This window comes from Sceloporus occidentalis, unplaced genomic scaffold (genome assembly GCF_023333645.1).
Source record: "Sceloporus occidentalis isolate IW3139 unplaced genomic scaffold, rSceOcc1.0.p SCAF_2, whole genome shotgun sequence".
NCBI lineage: Eukaryota > Metazoa > Chordata > Lepidosauria > Squamata > Phrynosomatidae > Sceloporus > Sceloporus occidentalis.
Genome location: NW_028316982.1, coordinates 197,771,799 through 197,797,960, shown reverse-complemented (window position 1 = coordinate 197,797,960; position 26,162 = coordinate 197,771,799). Strand labels below are relative to the sequence as shown.

General features: G+C 40.3%; 1 protein-coding gene and 1 pseudogene across 2 annotated transcripts in view; both read left to right on the top strand.

The window, feature by feature from the left end:
- The window catches only part of LOC149319534 (pyridoxal kinase-like), a 73,189-nt gene that overhangs the window by 24,244 nt on the left and 22,783 nt on the right, over positions 1-26,162 (top strand). For both annotated transcript variants that reach the window (XM_089511919.1, XM_089511918.1), the window contains 3 exons: positions 4,697-4,751; positions 19,197-19,301; positions 23,698-23,781. In XM_089511919.1, coding sequence (XP_089368045.1) covers positions 4,697-4,751; positions 19,197-19,301; positions 23,698-23,781 — 244 coding nt within the window. The remainder of the gene's footprint in view (positions 1-4,696; positions 4,752-19,196; positions 19,302-23,697; positions 23,782-26,162) is intronic.
- On the top strand, positions 22,059-22,232 carry LOC149319535 (U1 spliceosomal RNA; annotated as a pseudogene).

The window sequence follows — 26,162 nt, the reverse complement described above, 5'->3', positions numbered from 1 at the left end:
GTTGTTTGGCTATCTGTATCTATTAGAAATTGCAGTGATGCCTTTTTCTTGTTTCTAATGACTATTTAATCAAAGCTATAATTCAGCGCAAAGTAGACACTTTTTCCCCTGATAGTGGCATCCTCTGTTTAGTATGAAGATGGTATTTAACTTACTACTATGAAAATGTTTTCTCTTCTAGGAGTTTAGGCTCTGTAATTATTTTGCTAGTACTTTCGGTATCCCTGTTTCTAAGAGGAAGATTTTGATATATAGACTGGCTAAATTCCAAATGGCCATTGAAGGAAAACAGCTTGCTTGGAATTATACAGAGCAGACAGATTGTGCAATGCAACTCGGAACATATTGACTAAGTGCATAAAGTTGTGAGCGGGTAGCCAGTGACAGGTGAAGAATTCAGTCCCTGGCTAGAGGGCATTCATCACAAAGCAATAGCCTGGAAGGCAATCAGTGGTGATTTTGATGTGGCCTTGACTGCTTTTATCAGGCAATAACCATAGTTACTGCTTGCTTTAGTGAACCATGACAAATGATTACCAGCTTGACTTCTTTCTTCTCCAATTAAACTGTATGAAATGACCTTATGGGTCTTGTTTCATAATTATTTGGTCATTCCACTCAGGCTTTTAACTGACTGACATTGTTATGATTACTCACAATTAGAGGTCACAGCAAAGAAACTATACTAATGTTGATAGCACATGGAATTTAAAAAATAATAATTTGTATCAAAGTTTTTAATACTAAATAAAAGAGTGAGAAAAGTAAATAAGAAAATTAGAAAAGTTAATCTAGAAAACATTAGTTGTACATAGTTGTACATGTGCCACGTTGGAATCAATATTAAATATGGTGAGCTTTATATTCAGTTTTATATATTGTATATATAATTCATAGTCATGGCTCCACCCCTTATTAATGTCATTGTTAGCCATACTTCTGTCATTATGGGTGAGAGTATGTGGTGCTGTTGAGAGAGGATTCTGCTTCATTTTGTTTAAAAAGCCTCTTAAATATAAATTGGGGGAGGGATGCTTAAGTGATATACAACAAAAGTAGTTTTTTTTAAAAAAATAGCTCCCTTTTAGCAGCTGTCCTAGCAGTGTTAAAATGTGTCAGAGGTGCCCTTTTACTTGTGGTGAAGAGCTCCACTGGCCACAGAAAGCTCCAAGGGAATAAATCTACTGATAGTAGTATTTCCACCAGGCTCTTGGTGCATTGGATCCATTGGGTAGGTAATCCTCCCTATCCACACTGCCATTGGGTGAGCCATGTGGTGTAGCAATCTGAGTGTTGGTTTAGGACTGTGGGGTGCCAGGGTTCAAATCCCCACTCAGCCATGGGAACCCATTGTCTGTACTTTGGACAGACCATGAGACCACATGACTCAATGGAAAAGGTGGTATTGCTCAGTGCAGTGGAAGACAGCAGGAAAAGAAGATGGACTCAATTGAATAAAGGGAGCTACAGCCCTGAGTTCACAAGACCTGAGCAAGGATGTTCATGTCCGGAGTTCTTTGAAGTGTGACATTCATAGGGTCAGCATAAGTAGAAGTTATGCTGATGATCTGATTGGTAACCTTGTTGTTTAAATGAAATGCTAATTAACAAATTGTAAGTCGCTTTTATAGCCTTGGTTGAAGAGCGGGGTATAAATAAATAAGTATTATTAAGTATTATTAAATGAAACAGATGAGTGTGACTGTGCTCAGGAATGCAATAGGTAGGGAATGTTGAAAATTATGAGAGAAAATTGTTTCCCTCACCCCCCAACCCCGCATGATTTTAGCATTATATCAATTGATGCATTGTTCTTACTGTGAATTTCTTCTTAGGAAGACTATATGCAAATATTGTGGCTGGGGTGGTGGTAGGAGGCTCAGTCCTCCCCATACATTTTATAACTGAGGACAATTCCATTGTCTTTCTCTTCCTTGCCCCATGCTTGGTGTTGCTGTTCATCTCTTTGGGCACCAGTTTTGGGAGAAAAGTGGGATACAAATTAAATAAATAAATAAATAAATAAATAAATAAATAAATAAATGGTACATTTTAGTCCCTTCTCAGGCAGTTAAACTGGTACCTGAAACTTAATAACAAAGGCAACAGTGGTTTCTGGAGTGGGCATTTCATAACCAGATACCACCATTGAAAAGACACCCACCGCCTTGGTTAGTCTACAACTTGGTTTGACTACAACCACAATCAAAATCTGGGGAATTTACTTGATTGGACTACAGCTGCTATAATCTCCCTGCCAGTTTTGCCAAGAAAAGTATCTTGCCACTCAGAAAAAGGCATCTGAAGACAATCTTAACACTCTTCACATGGGAGAAGATAGTTTTCCAGGAGTTCAGGTCCCAAGTCATACAGTACTTTAAAAGTTAAACCAGCATTTTGAATTTGTGTCCAGAAACAAAGAGGAAGCCACTGGAAGGTTTTTTTTTAAAATACTGGTGAAGCACTGCAGTTAGTGCTTGTCATCCACCTTATTCTTTGAATAGCTGAAATTTTGGAGGAATCTTTAGACTTGAAACATCTTGGTGGTCATCTTGATTGATACACAGTCATGGTGAAATCTCTTCCAACGTTATGATTCTTTTATTTGACAGCTACCTTTAATTTTTCTTTGCTATGAAAGAAAAATCAAATGGTTAAATTAAATTAAATGGTTAATAAGGCCAAAATATTCCAGTGTGAAGTCGAAGGCTTTCATGGCCAGCATCCATGCTTTTTGTGGGTTTTTTTGGGCTATGTGGCCATGTTCTAGGAGATTTTCTTCCTGACATTTCACCAGCATCTGTGGCTGGCATCTTTTCTGAAACGTCAGGTGAAATGTCAGGAAGAAAATCTTCTAGAACATGGCCACATAGCCTGAAAAACCCACAAAAAAAAACAAAATATTCCAGCTTGGAGCAGTTCTCTATCATTGACACTATATGCAGATGTGTCAGAGAAAGGGGACTGTGAAGTGAACTGTGATACAGTTTAGGTCTTTACAGGTAGCAGTGATTCCCAAGGTTTGGTCCTCTCGGTGTTTTGGACCTCAGTTCCCAAAATCCCCAGCCACCTTAGCCAAAAGTTAGGAATTCTGGGAGCTGACCTCCAAAATACCTGGAGTACCAAAGTTTGAAAATCACTGCATGGAGACACATAGAAACTCAATGGTTGATGTTTCATTGACTGTGATAGAGAAAGACTTCCAGTCCATATACTTCCCTCTGGCAATGGCCCAGAGACTGAGGTTGTTGGGTAATTTGTGGGAGTGCATGTGCAGTATTCTTATTTCTGGCCTAGTCGTGAGGGTTTCCTCTCTCGTATGAGGGAAGAGACGCTGTACAGTATGACTGCAGAAGTTTAAATTAACCTGCCAGCAAATTGCCTGAAAATGGATCATAGACAATTATTTCTGCATCATCATTATTGTCTCCCTATGACTCACTGTGCTGTATATAGTAGCTTTCCTTTTGAGCAGATTATTTTGTCTTACCAAAGGGGACAAAAGAGAGCAAATATCTTAAATGTCAGATTCCCCCCCCCCTTTCCCTGTCACGTTTGCTATGTTCTATAGCAGTGAATGAAAACGTAACCTGGCTTAAACATCAGACAAAACATTTTCAATATCATCTCCCTTGCTACCGTTTAAACCAATGTCTAAAAGTAAGAACTAATATTTACTGCATGTGCATTCTCCACCACAGGTTGTTTTCAAGGATGGGTTTTTAAAATGTATATGCTAAGATAGCTCTGTGGAATTTGAGATTCAAATACCGAAATGAGAAGGGATTTTTTATGTTTTTGTTATTCTTGGAGCATCTTAATGTTGGCTCTAAAACAATATACCTTCTTTATTCTCCTGGTGGTTCTCCTTTTAGGCCCCCAGAATCCTGAGAACTACATAGACTGCATCCACACTGCAGAAATAATACAGTTTGACACCACTTTAATTCACATGGCTCATTCCCATGGAATTCTGGGAAAGGGCATAATAGCATAATAGCCACAGCGCCTCGGCTATTATTATTATTATTATTATTATTATTATTATTATTATCTTTTATTTATAAAGCGCTGTAAATTTACACAGCGCTGTATATACAATCCTTTAGTTAGACGGTTCCCTGCCCTCAGGCTTACAATCTAAGAAGACACGACACAAAAGGAGAGGGGAGTGGTGGTGGGGAATGGGATCAGGTCCAGCAGTTCTTCTCCACCTCCAAGGCCTGGACCAAGGCAGATCGGCAATATGGCGCTCCTTTGATGCTGAGTGGTATGGACACAGCACCGGAGGAGCGCTGTGTACAGTGTGGAGCAGCGCACAGCGTCATGGCACTCTGGGGGCTGAGCCAGGGCATGCGTTGTGGAGACGCTACACCCCGACTCCGCTCCCCAGCTGGCCCAAAGTGCCGTTCTGTGCAGGGCCATAGTCACTTTTTCTCCCTGTATGTTTTCCTCCCTTAAATTACAACTGCAGTGGTATCTTCTTGAGAAGGAACATTGTAAAGCTTATATAATCTTTTAGTTTGTCACTCTGCCTGCTATTCATTTTTAGCAGCCTTTGTTTAGTTACTCATTTTTTACTTTTAGTAAAACCAGTATATTAAATTTATGATAAGTCATGCAAAGATAATGTTGCTTTTCTGTAACAAGGGAAAATTCTACCTATAATTATTGTTCCTCTCTTGTACTATTGCAGGTTTTGGGCTTTGAAATAGATACTGTGAATTCTGTCCAGTTTTCAAATCATACAGGTAAGTGCAGTGTGTGTGTGTGTGAGAGAGAGAGAGAGGGGGGGGGGGTATTTAGCTACAGCTTCTATCAGCCTTGGCCCACATAGCTAATGGGGAATGATTATGGGAGTTGCAGTCCAACAACATTTGAAGGAACACACTTGCCCATCCCTGAAATGGATTTCTCTGTCTTTCATCTCTGACTTACCAGTATTTAAAAATAAAGCTATGTTTCAGATAATTTTATCTATAGCCTCTGCACTGTAATATATTCAAATAAAAGAATGGAAAGGGGATGTTGGAATCTATTTAAATAGTTTCTTCCTTGTCAGAGTTCATTCGCTGTTAAAATTAGGACTGAGCCAAATGCCCACCTGATTTGATTTCCCTATGGCTTGGGTAGGAATCATGTGGCTGTCCAGATTAACTACTCTTGAATTGACCCTCACTCATGGTAATCCTGTGGATGAGACATCTCCAAGACCCTCTGTCCTCCATTGCTCAGCTTAGATCCTGCATATTGATTTTAACTGCCAGCAGCTATAGCCAGCATAGCCAATGGTAAGGGATGTTGAGAGTTGAATCCAACAATATCTGGAGGGCCATGTCATTCCCACCTCTGATATACAGATGTCTTTACAGGACATTCCTATTCCTTTTCCTCTAGTAAAATTTGGCGCTGGTCTTAACAGATTCTTTTGATTCAATTTTTCAAAAGATGAATGGGTCTTGGGCAAGATGATCTCTACCAACTAGAATCATCTCAGGAGTGTGATAGCTTCATGATGCCCTGTCACCAGTCAAATTGACAGTGTCACTGAGGAACGTTGTTGAGGCATACAGTGTGACTAGGCAGGTTGAGGGGGAGGGGGGAAATGTCCATATTGTTGAATCAACCCTGCTGTGTCATGTGCTATTCAGTGGAAGCCTCCTTAGATGAGGAAGGAAGAGGAGAGCCAAGATAACAGGTTCCAGTCAAAGCCAGAGGGGTCTGGCAATTCTACCCTCGAACCCATGGAAGCATAGCCCAGGCTGCCCCATCATGCAGCTTCTAAAGATTACAAATTAGATATAGCAGCCACTTCTTCCTGTGGAGCATCCTAGACTGAAATACCAGTTGCAAAGAAACAGGAAATCCCCTGATCTGCCTTGAAAGGAAAACACTGAAATAATTAGGCCTGCTGTGCTGATTTACAGTTCGCTGTAATTTAGCACAGCCATGGCCATTTTTTTTCCTGTAGGCAATAGCATCAAAACTCCCTGTGTGGCCTTCTAGCTCTGGATTGATGGAATGCAGTGTAATTATTGTTGTTGTTGTTATTTGAGCTGGCTTATGAATTAAAATGATTACAATATAATTAAAATCACACACAGAGTCAACATTAAATTAGAATTAAAATGTTAACCATATTTAAAACATATACTTTAAAAACAATTAAAGCAGTACAATTTGAGACAATACAGCATCCGCTTAAGCCCTTTTCTTAAAAGCTTTCAGTTCTAAAAGCCTCTGTGAATAATAATAATAATAATAAACATTCTTCTGCCATCAGGAGGACCGCAGGGAGGGGTTATCCTAGCCTCCCCAGGGAGGGAAGTCCACAGTCTCGGGGCAGCTACAGAGAAGGTCTTGCCTTATTTTCCTGCCAATTGCACCTGTGAAAGTGGTGGGATTGAAAGAAGAGCCTTTTTGAAGCTCTCAGGATTTGGGCAGGCTCGTGGAGGAGATACGTTTTGAGATAAAATGAACATAAGCTGTATAGGAGGCTTGTTCATTGGATTATGTTCTCGTGGCACTCTGACTGGCACTGGACTCTGCTTAAGACTGCTTTTTATATTTAGACCTGGGATTGCCTCAGACACACACTTGGTTTTGCTGACTTCCCATGTGCGCCCTGGACTAGCTTGTTTTCCCCACTGTCTGTTCCTGTAGACTTTCGGTGAACTCTCGAGCATAGCCATCCTTAAACAGGACACTTACTTCCTATACTGTATTGTGTGGTTTCACTGTCTGTTCTTGCCCTTCTTTCTCCACACAATGGGCCAAACAGCTCCCCTACCTCATTTTTTGGCACCCCTCAAAAATAGTCAAATGCAGAATCTATGTTTTATCGTTCCTGAAAATTTTGGAAAGAGCATCCCTTTCCCTCCTTTGTGCCAACATTCCTGTTCAGCTCTAGTGATGCAGCCTAGTGATGGTGATACCCAGATGATCTAGTGATAATGATACATAATGATATATTTAACACATTTGTTACCCTTCCTCCAAGGATCTAGAACAAACAAGGTCGTTCATAAGATTCTACATAACTACATTCTACATCCTAATTACAGATATCCTGGAGTTCATCTCACAGGATACTTCTGACCCTGAGTTAAGTATAGAATTGTAGAGTTGGAAGAAACTGTCAAGCAGAAGTGGGCAAACCTCCATGTGGCCCTTGGGACCCCTAAATGTGGTTCTTGTGAGGCTCCAAAGTCCACAGATGTGCCCAAAAATTAAAAATAATTTTGTGTGATCTTTGCCCTCTAACTGGCCCAAAATTTATTTATTTATTTATTTATTTATTTATTTATTTATTTATGGGATTTATATCCCACCTTTTTCTCAAAATCGGATTCAGATTGTCCTAAACCACTTTAAAATGCAGTAGTTTGCTTCCCCTAATCCCCCCAGATCCCCCAAGCCTCCTAAACAGAGACACACACAAACAAAAATTAACTGAAAATTGGCCCCAAAGACATGAAAGTGATGTCGCATCACTTCAGGCACGCTGTGTCAGTATGGTCCACCAAGCAGGCATAGAAAGTAAAAACGCCCCCCCCCCCATGCAGTTATTTATGCCTGACCTAGACCATTCCTATCACATAGCTGCCCAGCTTCTTTCTAAAGACGTCTAGAGAGAGAGACTCCACCACCTCTCCAGCTAAATTGGCAGACTGCTCTTACCATCATGTTTCTTATGTTCAATTGAAATCTATCCTCCTGTAACTTCAAACCATTAGACCTGGTCCTACCCTCTGTGGCAGAAAAGAACAAACTTCCCCCCTCTTCTAGTGACAGTTCTTTACATATTTAAAGAGTGCATTCATGTCTTCTCAGTCTTCTCTCCAACAGGCTGAGCATATCCAACTTAGTTTCCTTGTATGTTTTATTGTCCATAAATCTTACCATATCTGTTGCCCTTCTTTGAACCCACTCCAACTTGTTTGCCTCCTTCTTCAAATGAGGTGCTCAGAATTGAATACAATACTCCAGATGTCACCTTAGTGCAGAATATAGCGGGACTATTAATATTCTCTTGAGCTGGAAACTACACTTCTATTAACCATTCTTACTGAGCAGTGGCCCCACTGTTTCCTTGCCCAATCTCTTGCTTTGAACATATCTGAAAAAACAAACAACCCCCTTTTTGTTGCTTTCTGGTTCCTTAGCCAATTTCAGCTCATCCTGAGCTTTAGCTTTCCTTGTATTATTCCTGTAAGCTTCAGTTGCAGATTTGTCCATCCTTCCATTATTTATACATTTTAATAATAATAATATAATAATATGTTTTATTTATAGACCGCTATTCCGCAATGATCATAGCGGTGTACAGTAAAAATTGAATACAATACAAATATAAGGTGACAATTAAAGGCGGGAGAAGTCTCGTCCTTCAGGCAGTCCCTGATGTTGCTGGGTCTGCCTGATCGCTCCCTCTGAGGCCAAGATGACAGTTAAAAGAGGGAGGGGCCTCTTCCTTCAGGCAGTCCTTGATGTTGCTGGGTCTGCCTGATCGCACCCTCTGAGGCCAAGATGACAGTTGAGGAGGGAGGGGCCTCTTCCTTCAGGCAGTCCCTGATGTTGCTGGGTTTTTTTATTTTTATTTTTTGCATTATAACTTCTTCCTTAAGTGATTACCATGATCTTTAGCATCTGGGTAGGAGATAGTATCAATAATAATAATAATAATAATAATATTTTATTTATATTTCCTGCCTCTCCCTGTGGATCAAGGTGGGATCACATCAATAAACAACATAGTACAATATAAAAATATAGTCAATAAAATGCTAACATTAGTACAATAAAATATCTATGCCATCATCTAATCATCCATTAATCATACAATCATAGTCTGAAGTGGAGCATTTCATTTTAATAATCTCCTATATATGATCGGGTGGATAAGCCCGCCGGAAGAGATCCGTCTTAAATGCCTTCTTATAGGCATCTAAGGTGGTAATAAGACGGATCTCCTCCGGTAGGCTATTCCACAATTTAGGGGCCATAGCAGTGAATGCTCTATGGGAAGTTGTCATTAACCTGGTCTTATGGTATTCTAATAAATACTTCCTGGTTGTTCTGAGAGTGCAGGGCATATTGTGTAGCGAGAGGTGCTCCCACAGGTAACTCGAGCCTGAGCCATGTTGGGCTTTAAAGGTAATAACCAATACCTTGTACTGCACCCAGAAGCTGATCAGCAACCAGTGAAGAGATTTTAGTACAGATGTTATATGGTCAGATCTAGGTGTACCGGTGACCAGTCTGGCTGCCACATTTTGAACCAATTGAAGCTTCCGAACTTGGTACAAGGGTAGCCCCATGTAAACGAGAGATTACTGGTGCGTGTACCACTGCTTCAAGGTCCTTTTGGTCCAGGTAGGGATGCAGCTGGCATATCAACCTAAGTTGGTACCAAGCACTCCTGGCCGTTGCTTTTTATCCTAGCTTTCTTCATAGAAAGTCTGCTGCAGTGGTCTTTAGTAATTAGTAGTTCTTCTGGAAACCCAAACTAATCTGGATTAGACACCCCAAACATAGAGGCCTTTTCTCAGTGTTCAGAGGAGATGATGGTAGTAATAGTAATATAAATTTATTCTGTCTTTGACCAGTATAAGAGATGATGGTAAATTAAACCATTTCTATCTCCTCCTGCCATTTAATATAAACAGGATAGTCCAGACAAGAAAATGAACTCAAAATATTAATCTAAGGTTAGTTCAACATGCTTATAATATAAACTACAACAGGACACATCTGTTGTTACAGTATGTCTTCTTCTTTACAGTTTGTAAGACACAAAGAAGAGATAAAGTAGTCCAGTTCAGCGTATACCTAGCAAGATGTGGAAAGTATTCTAGGACAAGTATTCTAGGACAAGACTAAATGTATATATATTTTGCATAGAGTAAAGAATCTGAAGATCCAGCATGGTTCCAAAAGGCCAGGATTCCAAGAGACCAGAATTTGAATCCCCACTCAGTTGTGGAAATCCTTGGATGAGCTTGGGAAAGTCACACTCTCTCAGCCTAAGCAGGAGGCAATGTCAAACCTGGTCTGAATACATCTTTCCTAGAAAACTCTGTAAGAGAATCAACATAAGTTCAAGTCAAGCCCACATAACAAAAAAGAATCTGAAGGTTTCTGAACTAGGTTGTGCAATAGTATAACATCTATATCCCATATTTTTCTGCTGTTTGTGCTGCCATTGCTGAAGAATCAATTACTGTTCTTTGGTAGCTGATGTAATGGCTGATACTAGAGGATCCTAGAAGGGTGGTTTATATATGTATAAAACTGGTGAGTGTGCAGGTGAGGACTCCACAAAAGAACAGTAGGGAAAGCCAGTCCAGTCCCAAAGTTTATATAGGGTAACAAACAGAAGCATGGTCCAAGGTTCAATGGGAGAAAGCAGGCCTCAGCAGAATCCAAATAGCCAGAGTTATGTTGCACAGAGGTTTAAGAGCTGTTGTTCTGCAGCAATTGAATGGGGAGGTAATTTATAACAAGCATTAATTAGCCATCTGTTCTCATTAGCTCAGTGTCCTGTATTTAAAGTGAATTTGGCCATTGCCTGACCTTTTGCTCCCTGAGCTTGAAGTGCCCCATCTCTTCCTTCTGATCTGCAGCTGCTGTCTAGGATGGACTGGACTCTGCTTCTGCCATGGCAGGACTGCCAGTCTCCTCTCATTCCAGCTGGGGCCCATCATCCTGGCTCTCCTCTTTGTCTGTGGAAGCCTCTTCCAGATAGGACAAGATAGATTCTCAGCAAACATAATGGTGACCTTACTTCACTCTCTCTGCTACATCCTGAGGTTATGGCTGTTTCCAGCTGAGAGCTGGAGGAAGGAGGAGCCTGAAGAAGGTGGATTCTTGGCAATCTTGACAGTAGCAACTTTCTCCTTCTGTAGGAGGTATTTGGTATATATGGAAAAATCTTATTTTTATCTGAGAGGTAGACTAGGTTGAAAACAACTCGTCTAATGCCATCTAATGGCATACTGACACAGTCATCTGTCACTGCCAACAATTGCCATACATCAACTGCACAAGACATTTTTAAAAACTGATTTCTGCAAACCCACTTTTTCTTTCTACTTTTAAATTTAATATTAGCATAAGGAAAACTTATGGAAAGCACTTCTAACTGATTCTTTTTAAAAGAGAGAGAGAGAGAGATCATTCTGTACTTGTATTAATGGAAAAGATGTTGCTATACTTTTTGACGCTCAAGAAAGTGTTCCTTATAATCCTCCTGATATATAGACAACAGTCTAAGCTAAATCCCCCAGAGGGCTCCATTTGCTAAGTTGCCTGGTAAGGAGTATTTACTGTATGATTAGAGTGAGTGACTCACCTCCAGACGACATTGTGCTTCACAGAAGAATAAAAGGAGCTGTCACACAGCCTACGTAGATGCTCTTTTCAAAAAAAGAAAAAGGAAAATTGTGAAAGTGAGGAAAGGAAAAACAGTTTCAATTTGTCACACTCTTTAGTGTGTAAGAATATAGATGTTGCCAGGGATTTAGCTGCAGGAAAAAGAGTGCTAGAGTAGAGCCTACTCTGAAGACACTGGCAGATTTCCTTTGTTGATGTTGTTAACTGCCCACAAGTTGACCCCAACTCATGGCGACCCTGTAAATGAGACACTCCAAGACCCCCTGTCCTCCACTCCTCTGCTTAGATCCTGCAAATTCAGACCAATGACCTCCCTAATTAAGTCTATCCATCTAGCATATAGTCTTCCTCTCTTTCTACTTTCTTCTATCTTTCCTAGTATTATTGTCTTTTCTAACAAAGTCATGCCTTCTCATGATGTGGCCAAAGTATGACAGCCTCAATTTGATCATCTTGGCATCCAGAGAAATTCCAAGCTTGATCTCTTTGAGGACCCATTTGTTTGTCTTTTTGGCTGACCCGGGAACTTCAGCACTCTTCCCCTGCACCGCAACTCAAATGAACTGATTTTCCTTTTGTCTGCTTTCTTCATTGTCCAACTCTCACATCTATACATAGTGATGGCAGATACAATGGTTTGGACGATTCTAACTTTACTGCTCAATTGTATATCTTTACCCTTTATGATTTTTTCTAGTTCTTTCATAGCAGTCCTTGTCATTCCTAGTTTTCCTCTGATTTGTTAAGTGCAGACTGTGCAGGGGCATGGGAACTCTTACTATTTTGATTTCTTTATTGTCTAGGTTGAATTTGTGTAAATCCTTTGTTGTCATTATTTTTGTTTTCCTTATGTTCAGCAGTAAGCCTGCCTTTGCACTTTTTTTTCTTTGACACTTCTTAATAATTGTTCCAAGTCTATGATGTTTTCTGCTGGTAGTATGGTGTCATCCACATATCTTAGGTTGTTGATATTCCTTCTTCCTACCTTCACTCCTTTTAATGAGTCTAAACCTGCTCGTTATATGATATTTTCTGCATACAACTTGAACAAATAGGGTGATAGAATGCAGCCTTGCCTGACCCTTTTGCCTATTGGGAACCATTCAGTTTCTCCATATTTTGTTCTAACAGTAGTTTCTAGTTCTACATACAGATTTCTCATCTGGATTCCTTACGTGTATGTACCATATCTAAACTGACTGTTTGCTTAATACACTTAAAAGTATTCCTAAGTAACTGTCTGAACAGATTGGCAAGAAACAATGGCGTCAGAGTAGAGTGGGGGCATGGCGACTGAATACTGCATGCCCTGACTCCGCCCCGATGCACGCCTGACCAGATGGTGGGTGTCGTCACGCTGTTTCTTTGGCACAGCGTTTAATAATTAATAAGCTAAAAAGTCTAGCTCAATTACATTTGCATTATAGTTATGTGTCTTGAAGTCGTTTCTGACTTATGGCAGCCCTAAAGTGAACCTGTCACAGGGTTTTCGGGCTGAGAGTATTTGACTCGCCCAAGGCCACCCAGTGGGTTTCCATGGGCCAAGCAGGGAATTGAACCCTCATCTCCAGATTCGTAGTGCAATGCCCAAACCACTATGCCATGCTAGCTCTCAGAATTACATTATAAGAGGTTAAATTAACTATGAGATTATGTTACTATGTTCTATGATTCTATTGCAATTTACATTATGAGTCTTGCTAAAATAAAACTGAAACTTGGCATCTGTTTTTTTCTTTCTCCCCATCCCCCCTCTCTCTCACACACATTCCTATTTTGACCTCGGGATTTCAAGTGTTTCTTCAAATTTCTGTAGCCTTCCAATTTTGTACGATACAAAAATAGCCTCATTTTAGGGATATAGATTTTACAAGCTTGTAAAATGTGGGCTAGACAGGGTAACGGTTACATGGATTTGTAATTGGTTGACTGGCCGAACCCAAAGGGTACTAAACAATGGTTCCTTTTCATCCTGGAGAGAAGTGACCAGTGGGGTCCCAGTGCTATTCAACTTCTTTATCAGTGACTTGGATGACAGAATTGGGGGCATACTTATCAAATTTGCAGATGACACCAAATTAGGAGGAGTAGCAAATACCCCAGAGGACAGGATCAAAATTCAAAATGACCTGAATAGACTAGAAAGCTGGGCCAAAGCTAACAAAATGAAATTCAACATGGAGAAATGTAAGGTACTGCACTTAGGGCAAAAAAATGAAATGCACAGATATAGCATGGGAGACACCTGGTTGAGTGAGACTACGTGTGAAAGGGATCTAGGAGTCCACGTAGACCACAAGTTGAACATGAGTGAACAGTGTGATGCGGCAGCTAAAAAGACCAATGCAGGCCCGTTACAAACAGGCAGGAAAGTACGCGCAGAGCGCGTACTACAGTTAAAAAGGGGCGGTGCTTCCACACCCCCTAACCCTAGTGCGCGCTCTGCGCACAAAATGGCAGCAGCCGTTCCACACGGCCGCCGCCATGAGGAGGTCACGACCGTGGCGCCTCTATACGAGGCAGAGCGGACGTGACGTCCTCGCTCCGCGCCAGGCTGCTTATTGCACCCTTAGCGCAGAGCAGGAAGGAGCTCCGTTTCGGAGCTCCTTCCTGGTTTGGTCCACTGGGTGCAGCCTTCACATGGCTGCGCCCAACGGACCAAAGGAGAAAGGGGCCAAGCGGCCCCTTTCTCCTCCTCCCCACCACCGCGAGGTGTCCTTGGGGCTTGAAGCCCCAAGGACACCCCTTTCCAGGCTGCGGGGAAGGGGCCTTTTGCCGCTTCCCCGCAGCCCGGAAAGCGGCGGATTGGGGCCTCAGCGGCTGCCGATCTGAACGCTGAGGCCCCGATACAGCGGGGAAAGGGGCGGGTGCAGCCCTCCCCAAACGGGCGGTCTGTAACCCGGCGCAGTTTTAAGCTGCATCAATAAAAATATAGTGTCTAGATCAAGAGAAGTAATAGTGCCAGTGTATTCTGCTTTGGTCAGGCTCCACCTGGAATATTGTGTCCAGTTCTGGGAACCACAATTCTATTACTTTTAGAAATTGGGCTGGGCAATGATCAGTTACTGAGCCTGGTAAAATAAAAAATCTTTTTTAATTCCACCGAAACTACTCTTGAGTAAGTGATTTATCACATGTGACCTTAATATTGTATTTTCCTAAACTTGAAAGACTAACAAAAAAGAAGCTAGAGAGCCTGTACAGACGGGTGTTATATACTGGCGTGAGGGCGTGGCATACATGGTCTGGCTGTCTCCATGCTGGGGACACACCGTGCATAGTGGGGGATGTCACGGCACTTTGTTGGTGCAGCAGTTAAATGCATTGCATCAAAGGAGCACCAAAAAGTCACTGTCACGGCAGCTAGGGTGCCATTTCCATGGTGCAAAAGGAGCTCCTTTTTGTGGCTCCCTTTTGGCATGCAGAAACGCCGGATTGGGACCGCAGTGTGTGGTTGCTGCAGCCCCAATCCAGTGCTTCCATGGCAGCATGGAGCTGCCCCTTAGGAGCTATCTGTTGAACCCCAGAAATTTGCCAAAATCCAAAGGAATGAGGCTTTTTTCTTCTTCAAAAGAATGAGTGGAAAAATGTAATGTTGGTTGGCTTTTCAGCACTATCTCTGATTTAATTACTTAATAATTGAATAAAACCTGGAATTAAATGCATGCTGAAATTTCATCTTAAAGTCATTTTCTTTGGTTAAAAAAATAAATTGAATTAAATTGTCCCTTTTCTTTAAAAAAAATCCACTTCGGTAGATTACTTAATTCATACTACTAAGCAGACAGACTACCCAATTGTTATTTCTTTACATTTTATGTTTTGTTCTCTAGGTAACTCTAAAAAGCATTAGGAAAATATACTGTAAAACTTGCTAAAATCAAGAGACAGATTGGCTTTAGCTATTCTGCAATTTAACTGCTGTGGATAGATTGAGAAAAGTTAAGTTTCATAGTGTCCCATGTGAGTGAAGAATATAAACTTTAGCAATTGGGGTAATGTGATTATAAGAGTTGCATCTCTCTCTGTGTGTGTGATGGTTAGCAGTGTACATCAAGATGACTATAAAGTCCAGTGAATTAAGTACATATGTAAAATTATAGCAGAACTGGCTCCATCATGAAGAATACTGCTAGCTAAGCAAATGTCAGACTGCAGTGAATTAAGGAAAATTTAAAATGCAAAGGTTAAACGTCCTGAGAAGAAAAGACCAGAAATGTGAACCTTTGTTTGCAAAAATAAAAGATTAGTATGCTGAACCATTTTCTGCTAGCCCAGTACCTCCTGTTGTTCACAATATGAAACTCTGTCCTTAAATGAACTGTAGCTGTTCCTCTCCTTTCCCTCCACCTCCCTGTTTATCTGTAAGTGTTCTTGCCAGTACTGCTTTGCTTTTTTGAACTTTTGTACAACCAGAAACTAAAATACAAATACCTTTGCAGAAAGGGGCCACAGAAAGCTGATGACAGAATTCTCTAATGAAAGGTCATATAGACAGTGATCTTTCTGAGTTGATGATTTTTGTCCTTTATTTAGTTTTTATTTAAAGCACTCCTTTTTGTGCTTTCACTTTTGGGGAGATGTGATTGGTGTTCTGATTTCTCTTTGGAAAATATCCGTTACTAGCTGAAAATATAAGGCTGTTAAGGTTTATTTATTTTATTATTTATTTATGGTATTTATACCCCATCCTTCAGCCCTAATGGCTATCTAAAGGTTAATCTATTTCCTCTACAAATTTTGTTTTTTGGACCAGAAAGTAATTGAGTGATATTGTTTTATCCCCTACATTCACCTACAAGACTAACTGTGTGCAGAAATTTCAGTTTAGATGGAATTTAAGTAGCAGTGGTGTTAGCAGTGGTAGTGAGACTCATTCTCTTTATTTCCAGTGCTCAGACTGCAAATTTAATTGCATATATAGCCAACCTGGCATCATTCTAAACAAAAAGAATGTAGCAGTAGACATTGGAGAAACTCTGAGGTATGTGGGGGTGGGTGAGTTACAATGGGGAGATACCCCCCTCCCCCCCCAAAAAACCCACAACAACCAGCCTGATGAGTGCTGTGCAATCCTCACTGACCACAGATTATGTACTAGGGAAAGAGGGAGTGGAAGGAATGGAGAAACAGGTACTGGGGATGAAATGGAGTGTCTGAAAATCTGAACAGAGACAGCTTTTCACATTTCTTGATGGTCCTACCTAGTTTATATTTTTTTCTGATGCACCATCAGTATTCTCAGTGTAGACCAAGAGTTCCCAACCTGGGGCACCTGTACCCCTCAGGTTGTGAAATATGGAATTTCAGGAGGTGCAACAAAGAGTGGTTTGTGTCCTTGAGTGCCAAGTTACGAGTCATCCCTGAAAAGCCTTGAAAAGTAGTAGTAGGTGGTTGTGTTACAACATAGATTCATTGTAGTCTCATTATTTATGTAATCAAAAGAAGATAATTTTACAATTTACAATAGTTTTTCTCAGTAGATTAGAATCGAATTGCTCAATTTAGATTGCATTTTATGCACTCAGTTAAAAGCTTTTTTTAAGTTCAGTTTGTTCATCTGCAGTATTGTATGTGGTTAAATTTGTAGTTTAAAATTTACAAATTAGACTTATTTATCTTCAAATGTGATATTAGTTTTGTAGGGAGTGTGAACATTGACCAACATTTCCTAGGGGTGTGAGGGCATTGATAAGGTTGGGAACCACTGGTTTAGACTATACATTAAACTTCATGACATGAATCTGACATTGGTTCTCTCCCAGATATACATTGGGCTCTTGGTAGCTGGGATTTGGTTCCAGGACACACATATAGACATCTCGTGGATACCAAGGTCCATGGATGCTCAAGTCCCATTATATACAATGATGTAGTAAAATGGTGTCCATTATATGAAATGGCAAAATTAAGATGTACCTTTTGTATTTTTAAAAATATTTTAAATTCATGGATAGTTGAAGTCTATCCATGGATATGGAGGGCCAACTGTACTTAGAAGACTTTCAAACCATTTATTTTCAATTATTGTGTTAATGTTCATTGAAATGCACATATATGCATGCATGCTTGTGTCCACCTTTCTTTTCTGTCTCATTATCCTTGAGACAATTCAAAGGAAATTCTACAGCCTTCATTATGAGCAGTGTTAGATGGGAGTTCATGGGTATCCACTTCTCAAGCAGTTGATTCAACTGCCACAGCTTGCTGCAGATAATTGCCCTACTCAGTCAATCTAGTAGGGATGGGCTCAGTCTGAATGATAAAATACAGATACCAACCTCAAAGGGGCATACTACTAGGCGCAGACTCACTTAGTGCAACAGGCTACACATAATACAAAAAGAAATCTATGCAGGACTCTGGGTTGTTGCACCTAATTATTGCAGTGATATAGCAAGTTTGTCAGTAGCTGCTGCCCCTATCCAAAATAGATCCCTTGGCTAAATAGGAGAGAAAGCTGCTTTTTTCTCCAAACATGTGCTTTTTTTGAATGTTTCCTTAGTGAAGTTAACTATTAAATTCTGTTAATGATAGTAGTGCACTGGGAACTGCTCTCATGAGGACTTTTCTGTGCTTCTGAATTTCTCCTGTGTATAGTAGGTGTGAAGGATTCCTTTTCAATCACTCTTCTCTACTTTACATTTCTGTGCCCTGCAAATGTGAGCCAGATCAAACCTGAGGCAGACCATCAGTTTTACATGGAACTTTATTAAGTATGGTTAGGAAAAGATTGTGTGAAACTCCTTTGTCCATGCTGGCTTCTGAGAGACAATTATATGTTGCAGGAGGATCTTTTCTCCAAAATGCCCTTTAGGGGGCATGGGGGCATTTTTGTCACTCCCTCTACCATTTCAAGCCCAAGAAAAAGGCCTTTTTTAAAACCAGAAGTTCTTAATGTATATACTCATGTATAAGTCTAGAAACATTAATCAAAATATCAATCCAAAAAACCTGGATCAACTTATCTATGGGTTAAAGCAAGTTCTGTACCTTAACTCTTATCAAAATAGGAACCATGCCCTTCTCTGAGTAGAGTGGTGACAGTCAAGAGCTTCGTCTATCCCAGGAGAATGTAAAAGAAGCACCAACCCCCTCTTCTCTTCCCGCTGTGGTGTCGCTTCTGGTCTTTTTTAATGCCTTGATGGGAAAATAGCTGCATGCTTTGGCATCATTTTCCTTTGTTCCAGCCTTTACATCCTTTGTTACATGCCCATAGCTTTTATCCTCAACTTATACAGTACATGGGTCATATCAAATTCTATAACTTTAACCTTTACTCAACTTGTACATGAGGTTGACTTATATCTATGGTCAGTATCATAGATATGTGAGGTCGAAGGCTTTCATGGCCACCATCAATAGTTTTTTGTGGGTTTTTCGGTCTATAGAATATGGCCACATAGCCTGAAAAACCCACAAAAAAAAGGTATCATCGATACATTGAGTAATTACGGTATTATGAAAAAAATGGCCCAGGGGGCCTAAACATAGTGAAAATGCCCCCCAACACCTCCTAGAGGGTATTGAGGGTCATTTGGAGGCAACAGATTTGTGTAAGGGGTAGGGGTGTGTGTCCCCTGTCTCCTCTAACATTGTAATATGATATCCTGGCCTTCCGCAGTTTCCCACTCCTGTTCTACACCCCTGTGCTTCAGTGGGGTGGTCCAAAGTCCAGCACGTTTGGACCAGTAATATGAGTTGTTCCTTCCTTAATAATGTAATATTATTGTGGAGTTCAACCTGTATGCTTAATTGTCAAATTAGGACTTTAACCTTACTTGTTTTTGTTTTTTGTTCAGGTTATGATCACTGGAAAGGGCAGGTGTTAAATTCAGATGAACTTCATGAACTGTATGAGGGTCTGAAATTAAACAATGTGAACCATTATGACTATGTACTTACAGGTAAGCATTTCTTTGTTTTGTTTGAATAAATGATAACTAAGGAATCCAAAATATTTATTCTGGGGAAAGGTTGCTCCAACTTTATTTTAGGTTATCACTTAACCCAGTGATGGAGAACCTTTTACAGACCGAGTGCCCAAACTGCAACCCGGACCCCACTTATTTATTGCAAAGTGCCACGTCCCTCTGACTTTCTAGTAAGAAACTCTGGCAAACTCTGTGTTAGGGCGACAGCATGTGTGCCCACAGAGAGGTCTCTGAGTGCTACCTCTGGCACGCGTGCCATAGGTTCGCCATCACACTTAACTGAGTAATTCCCAAAATAGAAAATGAGGTGCGGTACAGACCGCCCCAAAGGGGCGGCCTGCTGGCAGCCTATTTCCTTCTGGAGGGAGGCTGCAGTCGCCAAACCATGTGGCTTCCCTCTGGAGTAAAAAGAACCTGGTATTTCCAGGTTCTTTTTATGATGCCAGAGTGATGTCGCCAGTGCGCCACTGGCACATTCTCAATGTAAGCAACATGTGGCGCCATGCATACACTGCACGGCACTTATGTCGCAGTGGCAGCATCCATGTACACGGGATGCCACCATTACTGCACTGACAGTCTGTGTGGTTGGTACGTGGTCCCTAACCCTAAAATTGGCGCCAGCGTGGTGCATTTGGCTCGTCTGTTCCAGACCATGGTTTTGGAGGAGGTTTTAAATGGCTTTCAATTTTTGTAGATTATTTTTTTTCCTTCATTGCATATTGTGTATCATTTAATTTTATTTTTTTTAATGTTACTTACTGCAGTGAATAAGCTGATTCTAAACCTTTATGGATAAAATTGATTGCCATATTGATTTATATAACTTCCATGAGAAAGAAGGTGTTTTCATAGACAGAGATAACAGGAAAATTTAATGGTACAGATCCAGAATTATAGCCCATAAAGACTACTCTGCCATGAAGGGTATTGCACAGTTGACAAATTATTTTTTCTTCTGGTTGCCATGGAGTTCTTTGAGGTACAGAAGATACTTAATAACAAAGTGGATGAGATTCTGCTGATGTAGCAATTAATTTTCAGCATAAACAGGTTCAGTTTGTTTTGAAGACATGTCTAATTTTTTGCATCTTCAAGCTTCACATTGAGGATTTCTCTGTTTCTTGCTGAAGAATGATATTAATAAATTGGCAAATACATAAGTGTTAATAATATATTTTCAAACCACCCATCCCCATATTGGATATGTTATGACAATAAAATTCCATTGTTTATGATGCAGTAGTACTCATGCAGCCTTCTTCAATGTTGTTGAACTGCAAGTCCCAGTATCCTTAGCTGGGTGAGGAATGCTGGGAGTTGCAGTAAAAGTAAACTTTCACTTGCTCTGGCTTAGAAAGTTAAAATGAATGGAGAAGTGGGGGATAGTAATTTGTTGCTTTCTTAAATACTGAAGTCTTCAGTTTTGTATTCCAGGTTACTGTAATTATTTATTCATTTATTATTGAACATTAGTAAACTTGGCATCTGCTGAATCCACAAGAGACACTGTAGCAACCAAAGTATAGTACTGATGGCATAATACAACAAAAATGTTTTGCCACTTCTACCACTCAAACAATGGCAGCTGTTTGACTGCCCCAGTGACATCAAAGCTGCTACTGCCATCAATACTTAAATTTTAATATATATGTGCTTTTAAGTTGCCGGTTGACTTAATGGTGACCCAAGGAATTTCATGGGGGTTTTTTGGGCACAGAATACTCAGAGGTGGCTTGCTACTGCCTTCCTCTGAATATAGGCTATAGCACCTGGTATTTCCTGGAAATCTCCCTTCTAAATACTAATCAAGCCTGACCATACTTAGCATGTGAGATCAGGCAGGATCTGTTGCCTTGTATTTAGGTGGCTAAAAGCATATGTGGAAATTAATTTGGGGGGAAGACAAGGTTGATATGTGGTTTCAGGAGTTGGCCTTCAGTCTCACATAGCTTTCAAATATGAGCACATAACTAAACTTCCTCACTCTGTTTAGTTCCATCCTCTTGAAAGCTGCTATAAAAAAAGAAAGAAACCTTTGGCAGGCTGTCCTGTGTGAGAACATTTTTCTCAGCAGGGCCTTGTACAAAGTACAAGCTTGTGACCTGATGTACCTCCTTGGTATTGCTTGTCTGGTTTCTTTTCTTTTCTTTTCTTTTCAAAGTTCCTTGAGTTTCCAATTAACTTGATTTATTTTATAAACAGACTTTTGCTTGACACAGAAGTAACTCGTGCACTATGATTCTGTGTCTCCCCCCCCCTTTTCTCAAAATCTCTTCTTCATTTGTGGGTCTCCTGCTTACATGATAAGTATAGATAAAGGACTATAAAAGTTTAAAGTCCCAGGGCATTTTTACTTTTGTACATGTGCAGCACTGACCCAACAGGGCCAAGTAGACAAAATAAGAGATATAGGGCTGCAAACTGTTTGTTTTATGTTAGTGCATTAATAAAATCATTAATCTCTACATTAATATGTAGTTTGCCTCAAAGACTAGTTAGGAATTCATGTACCAGAATTCTGAACTCTGAAGAATGATTACTAGACATGTAAATTATTCACTAAAATAATCTATCCAAAGCAATTAGTAACAGAGCAAAATGTATATGGGTTGCATCTGTACGTATAGTGCAATCAAAGGCAAATCTTGCCCTTAGTTGCTTTGTGTGACCTGGCTGATATCAAACAACAGGGTCAAAAAGAAGGGAGGAGTGTGTGTTTTCAGTGTTTTTCTTTGTGCAGTGGGAGACACCATGATCATGAAGGTGGTTTTCCCAGGGTGAGGCTCATCCGTTGCACTTCGGGTGTGCTGACCCCTGCGATTTCTCCAAACACAGGAAACTCGACTGCATAATTTGTGGTAGGGGTACAACTTGTGGGAGTGAAGACAACCACCTTACCATCTTCATTTGCATATAATGTGTTTTATCAGGATATTCGAGGTAACATTCACTTCAGCGTCTACTAAGTCACATATCGATGAGTGCTGGACTATCTTCAGAGTAGTTTAATTGTATTTCCTCTTGCTAGTCTTCCTCCTCTTAGTCCTCCTGCTGAATGTCCATTGAGGTGGCCCCATGGGAAATAATGTTGATCCACTATGTAAATACTGTCTTCTCCCAAATTCTGTTTCATTGGGCAGGAAGTAGTTGAGATGGTTCAGTTTGACCTTGCACTATTTATTGTCAAGGACAGGGGTCGCTGGCATTGATAGATAAGAACATAAAATCCTTGATGATGTTGTGTGCTTTCAAGTAGTTTTTGACTTAGGGCGACGCTAAGGTGAACCTATCATGGGGTTTTCTGGGGTTGAGAGAATGTGACTCACCTAAGGTCACCCAGTGGGTTCCTTTGGCTGAGCCATAGAATTGGACCCTGCTCTCCAGAGTCATAGACCAATGCTCAAAACACTACATTACAATGACTCTCAAAACTCATGCAAAACCAGGCCAAAAGAGAATGCACTTTCTTGCTCATGTCTCCCAGAACTGGTGTACAGAGTCATACTGCCACTGGTACTAGAAATAATATCTAGCCATCATAATTAGCAGCCATAGATAGCACTATATTACATAAATTTATCTAATTTGTTTTCAGCCACCCAAGTTGGTGACCATCATTTGATGGTTGTGACTTCCAGTTCAACTGTGTATTGTGTAAAGCAATATTGTACTTCCTTTAATAGTTTTTTCTAGTTACTCTGGAAGTCTGAAGCATATGTCAATATATTTATATGCCTTTTCCTGTGAAAGAGTGAGCCCTTTCAGATTCTAGTACTATCTGCTGTAGAATACATGTTCACTTCTTAGCTTCCTGTATAGATCCATTTCTGGGTTTATTGGCTATCTTTGCCTTTTTTTGGCTGCTCCAGTGACAAACCACTTTTTCAGGTGCAAAGAGCACAAAAAACCCATTGGCCCTTCTCTTACAGAGATAGAGAAATAGGGCTGGAGATGATATGTGGAAAGGGCAATGGTGATTCTGATCATCCCCAGACAATCCCAGGGAGCTTGGGGTGCAGAACCCCTGACTCTTTCCAAGCCAGCCAGCCAGGCCAGTTGTCTTAGGGAAGTGTGTTTCAGATTGGTTAAAGCGCCTTGTGTGGTGGTTGAAAGGGGAATGTTATTAGAGAGGCTAGTGTGATACAGTTCTAGCTGCTTGTAGAGGCTCCACTAAGAGGGTAACATAGAGCTTGCTGAAATGTTAATTGTGGTAATAGCAGGTGTTCCAGGTGGATTGATTCACTTTCACAGTGTTGTATTTTGGCTCAAAACCTGTTTTTGTTGTTTTTGATGGACATGTGTAGAGAGTTTGTGGGATGTATAGTTTTTTCCCCTCATGATGTAAAAATCTCTCATCCTTTTAAAGGCTATACAAGGGACAAATCATTCCTTGCAATGGTGGTTGATATTGTTCAAGAGCTAAAGCAACAAAACTCCAACCTGGTATATGGTAAGTTTCTGTGGGGTATCATGCCTTTAAAAAATGTTGTATTGTGGATTTTTTTTAAAAAATTATATTTCAGAACATGTCGAATTCCCTGCCATAATCTGTACCGAAGTCAGATTCCCTATATCTGTACATGAGTCATAATTTCTCACAACCAGGTCTATTTATTGGTTGCAACATTTTTCTAATTCCAGTTTGTTCTGTTGTAATTCTGGCTAGTTGGAAGGTTTAATTCATTTAAACCCCTCTTGTATAACTTTCTTTTGGTGAGGCCTTCACACATAGCAGCTTTCTAGATTAGCACACCACATTCTTCCCATCTTCTAATCTTCACAAGCAAGGTATAGTTATCACACTGTGAGAGAATACTTTAACAATAATTTTCAGCTATCTAGCTCAACATCATCTTTCTCTAGTCTATATCTCACACCAACATACTTAACCAATTCTTTCACCACACTTCATGGACTAACTATCATTTTTCCAACTATCAACAAGAAATTTCAACCACTTGAGATTTGATATTCCAAGACCAACTAAAATGAATAAAATTAGTCCAGGCCATATTTATAATTATTTAAAGGTCTATGGCAGGGGTAGGCAACCTTTTTGAGCTGGGGGCTGGGTTTCTGTCCCTCAGACAACTGAGGGGCCGAAGCCAAAAAATAAATAATTAAATATTTTTTTTAAAAAAATAAATAAACCAAGACAAATGTAGGACAAAATTTTCAAATGGTGGACACTTTTTTTAAAAAAAGTGGAGGACACGTGAAAAAATTTGCTGATTTTTAAAAAAATGTTAATATAAATGCATGTTTCTGAGGCTTCTATAGACAATTGCCCCTGCACGTGAGAGGCCAAAGGCCCCGGCGGCAATCGGCGGCAGGACCGGGCTGGGGCCGGTCCCAAGGCCTCGCCGGGCCGCATCCGGCCCGCGGGCCGCAGGTTGCCTACCCCTGGTCTATGGTCTGTCTCCTTTTCTCTCTGCTTTCAAAATCTGTCAGAAAGCAGCAAATGGTAAGTTGGTTTCTGACATACAGTAATAACAATATAATGCCTCAGATCGTGACAGTTACATATTGATATGCTCAGAGGTCACAGAAATCTTTTTGAAAACTGTAGTGAGGCATTTGATATACACAGTGCATCTAAAATACAAATAATTCCATTTTCTTTATATGTTTGGGAGGTCCCAGGGGGCTCTTTGAAGATATCTTCAAGCGAATAAGAACTTGGCACCACACTTGGTTCATTTTGTGGCAGACATTTGGGTTCAGTTGATCGAAAAATGTAAAGCTCAGGCAAATTCCTCTAAAATTGCTAAACTTGGAATTCTCCCAAATTGCTAGAATACATTCTGAAGGCTGAGGGAGGTCCTGTAGACAGTAGACGAAGGACAAAGTACTGGGGGAATAAGGTTAACCTTGACGACACTTAGGACCAATCTTTAGCCGTGCTGTGGTGATAATAGAAGGACACATGGAGAACAAGAGTCTGACAACAAGATACCCTTTTATTTATAGTGGGACTTGACAGTCCAATTTTCACTCTCTTGACTTAGCCGTTCATTTTGAAAAAATTATCTGGTTGTTGGGGAAACAGAGGACATTTGAATTGTGAAGGCACTGAGAAACGTATGTATAAATATTGCCTGCTGTCTTTGAGCTATCAAATTAGACATTTTTTACTCAACTCATTTTAACAGTTTTGTAGGTTTTTGAGCATTTTTAGTTAATTTGTTAGCATATCCTCCAGTGATCATAATGTGGCAGAGATAATCCCATTTGATCCTCTGTCATCCCACTTTTTCAGCTGCTTTTAAAATGTCCACATTTCTGCTTCCCACTTCCCCCTTGATCCTCAAATTACTTCAGTTGGTGCATACTAAGTTTGAAGTGCAAAAATAGTTTGCATTCAGTTAACTCAGTAGGAGGGAGAGGAATGGCACGGTAAACTCTTACACTTCCCAGGAGGCTCAGACAAAAGCAATTGCTGCAGCCTCTCCTAGCTTGCGTGTTCTTCCTCTTGTGCCATCTTGACCCCATTTTGATGTTGCTTGACCACATATGTCCAGATATCTGAAATGTTAGTGGGTCTGTTAAGATTGTTTGACTGGCCTAGGTTTGAGAGGTGTTCTTCTGACAATGGAATGATGAAATGCATACTGTAATTCAGTTTTCTCTGTCTTTGGATGAAAACACATGAAAACGAAAATGATCATTTCTGTCTTTAAAAAAAAAAAAAAGCTAGTACTTGCACAGATCAGCTTCTTAGATTAGACCAGTAACAACTTCTTGTATGTATCACAAAACTCTGAAATGTGACTGAGAGAATTATGTTCTTTTAGTTATTGATACTTGAAATATTGTTGTACAACACTATCC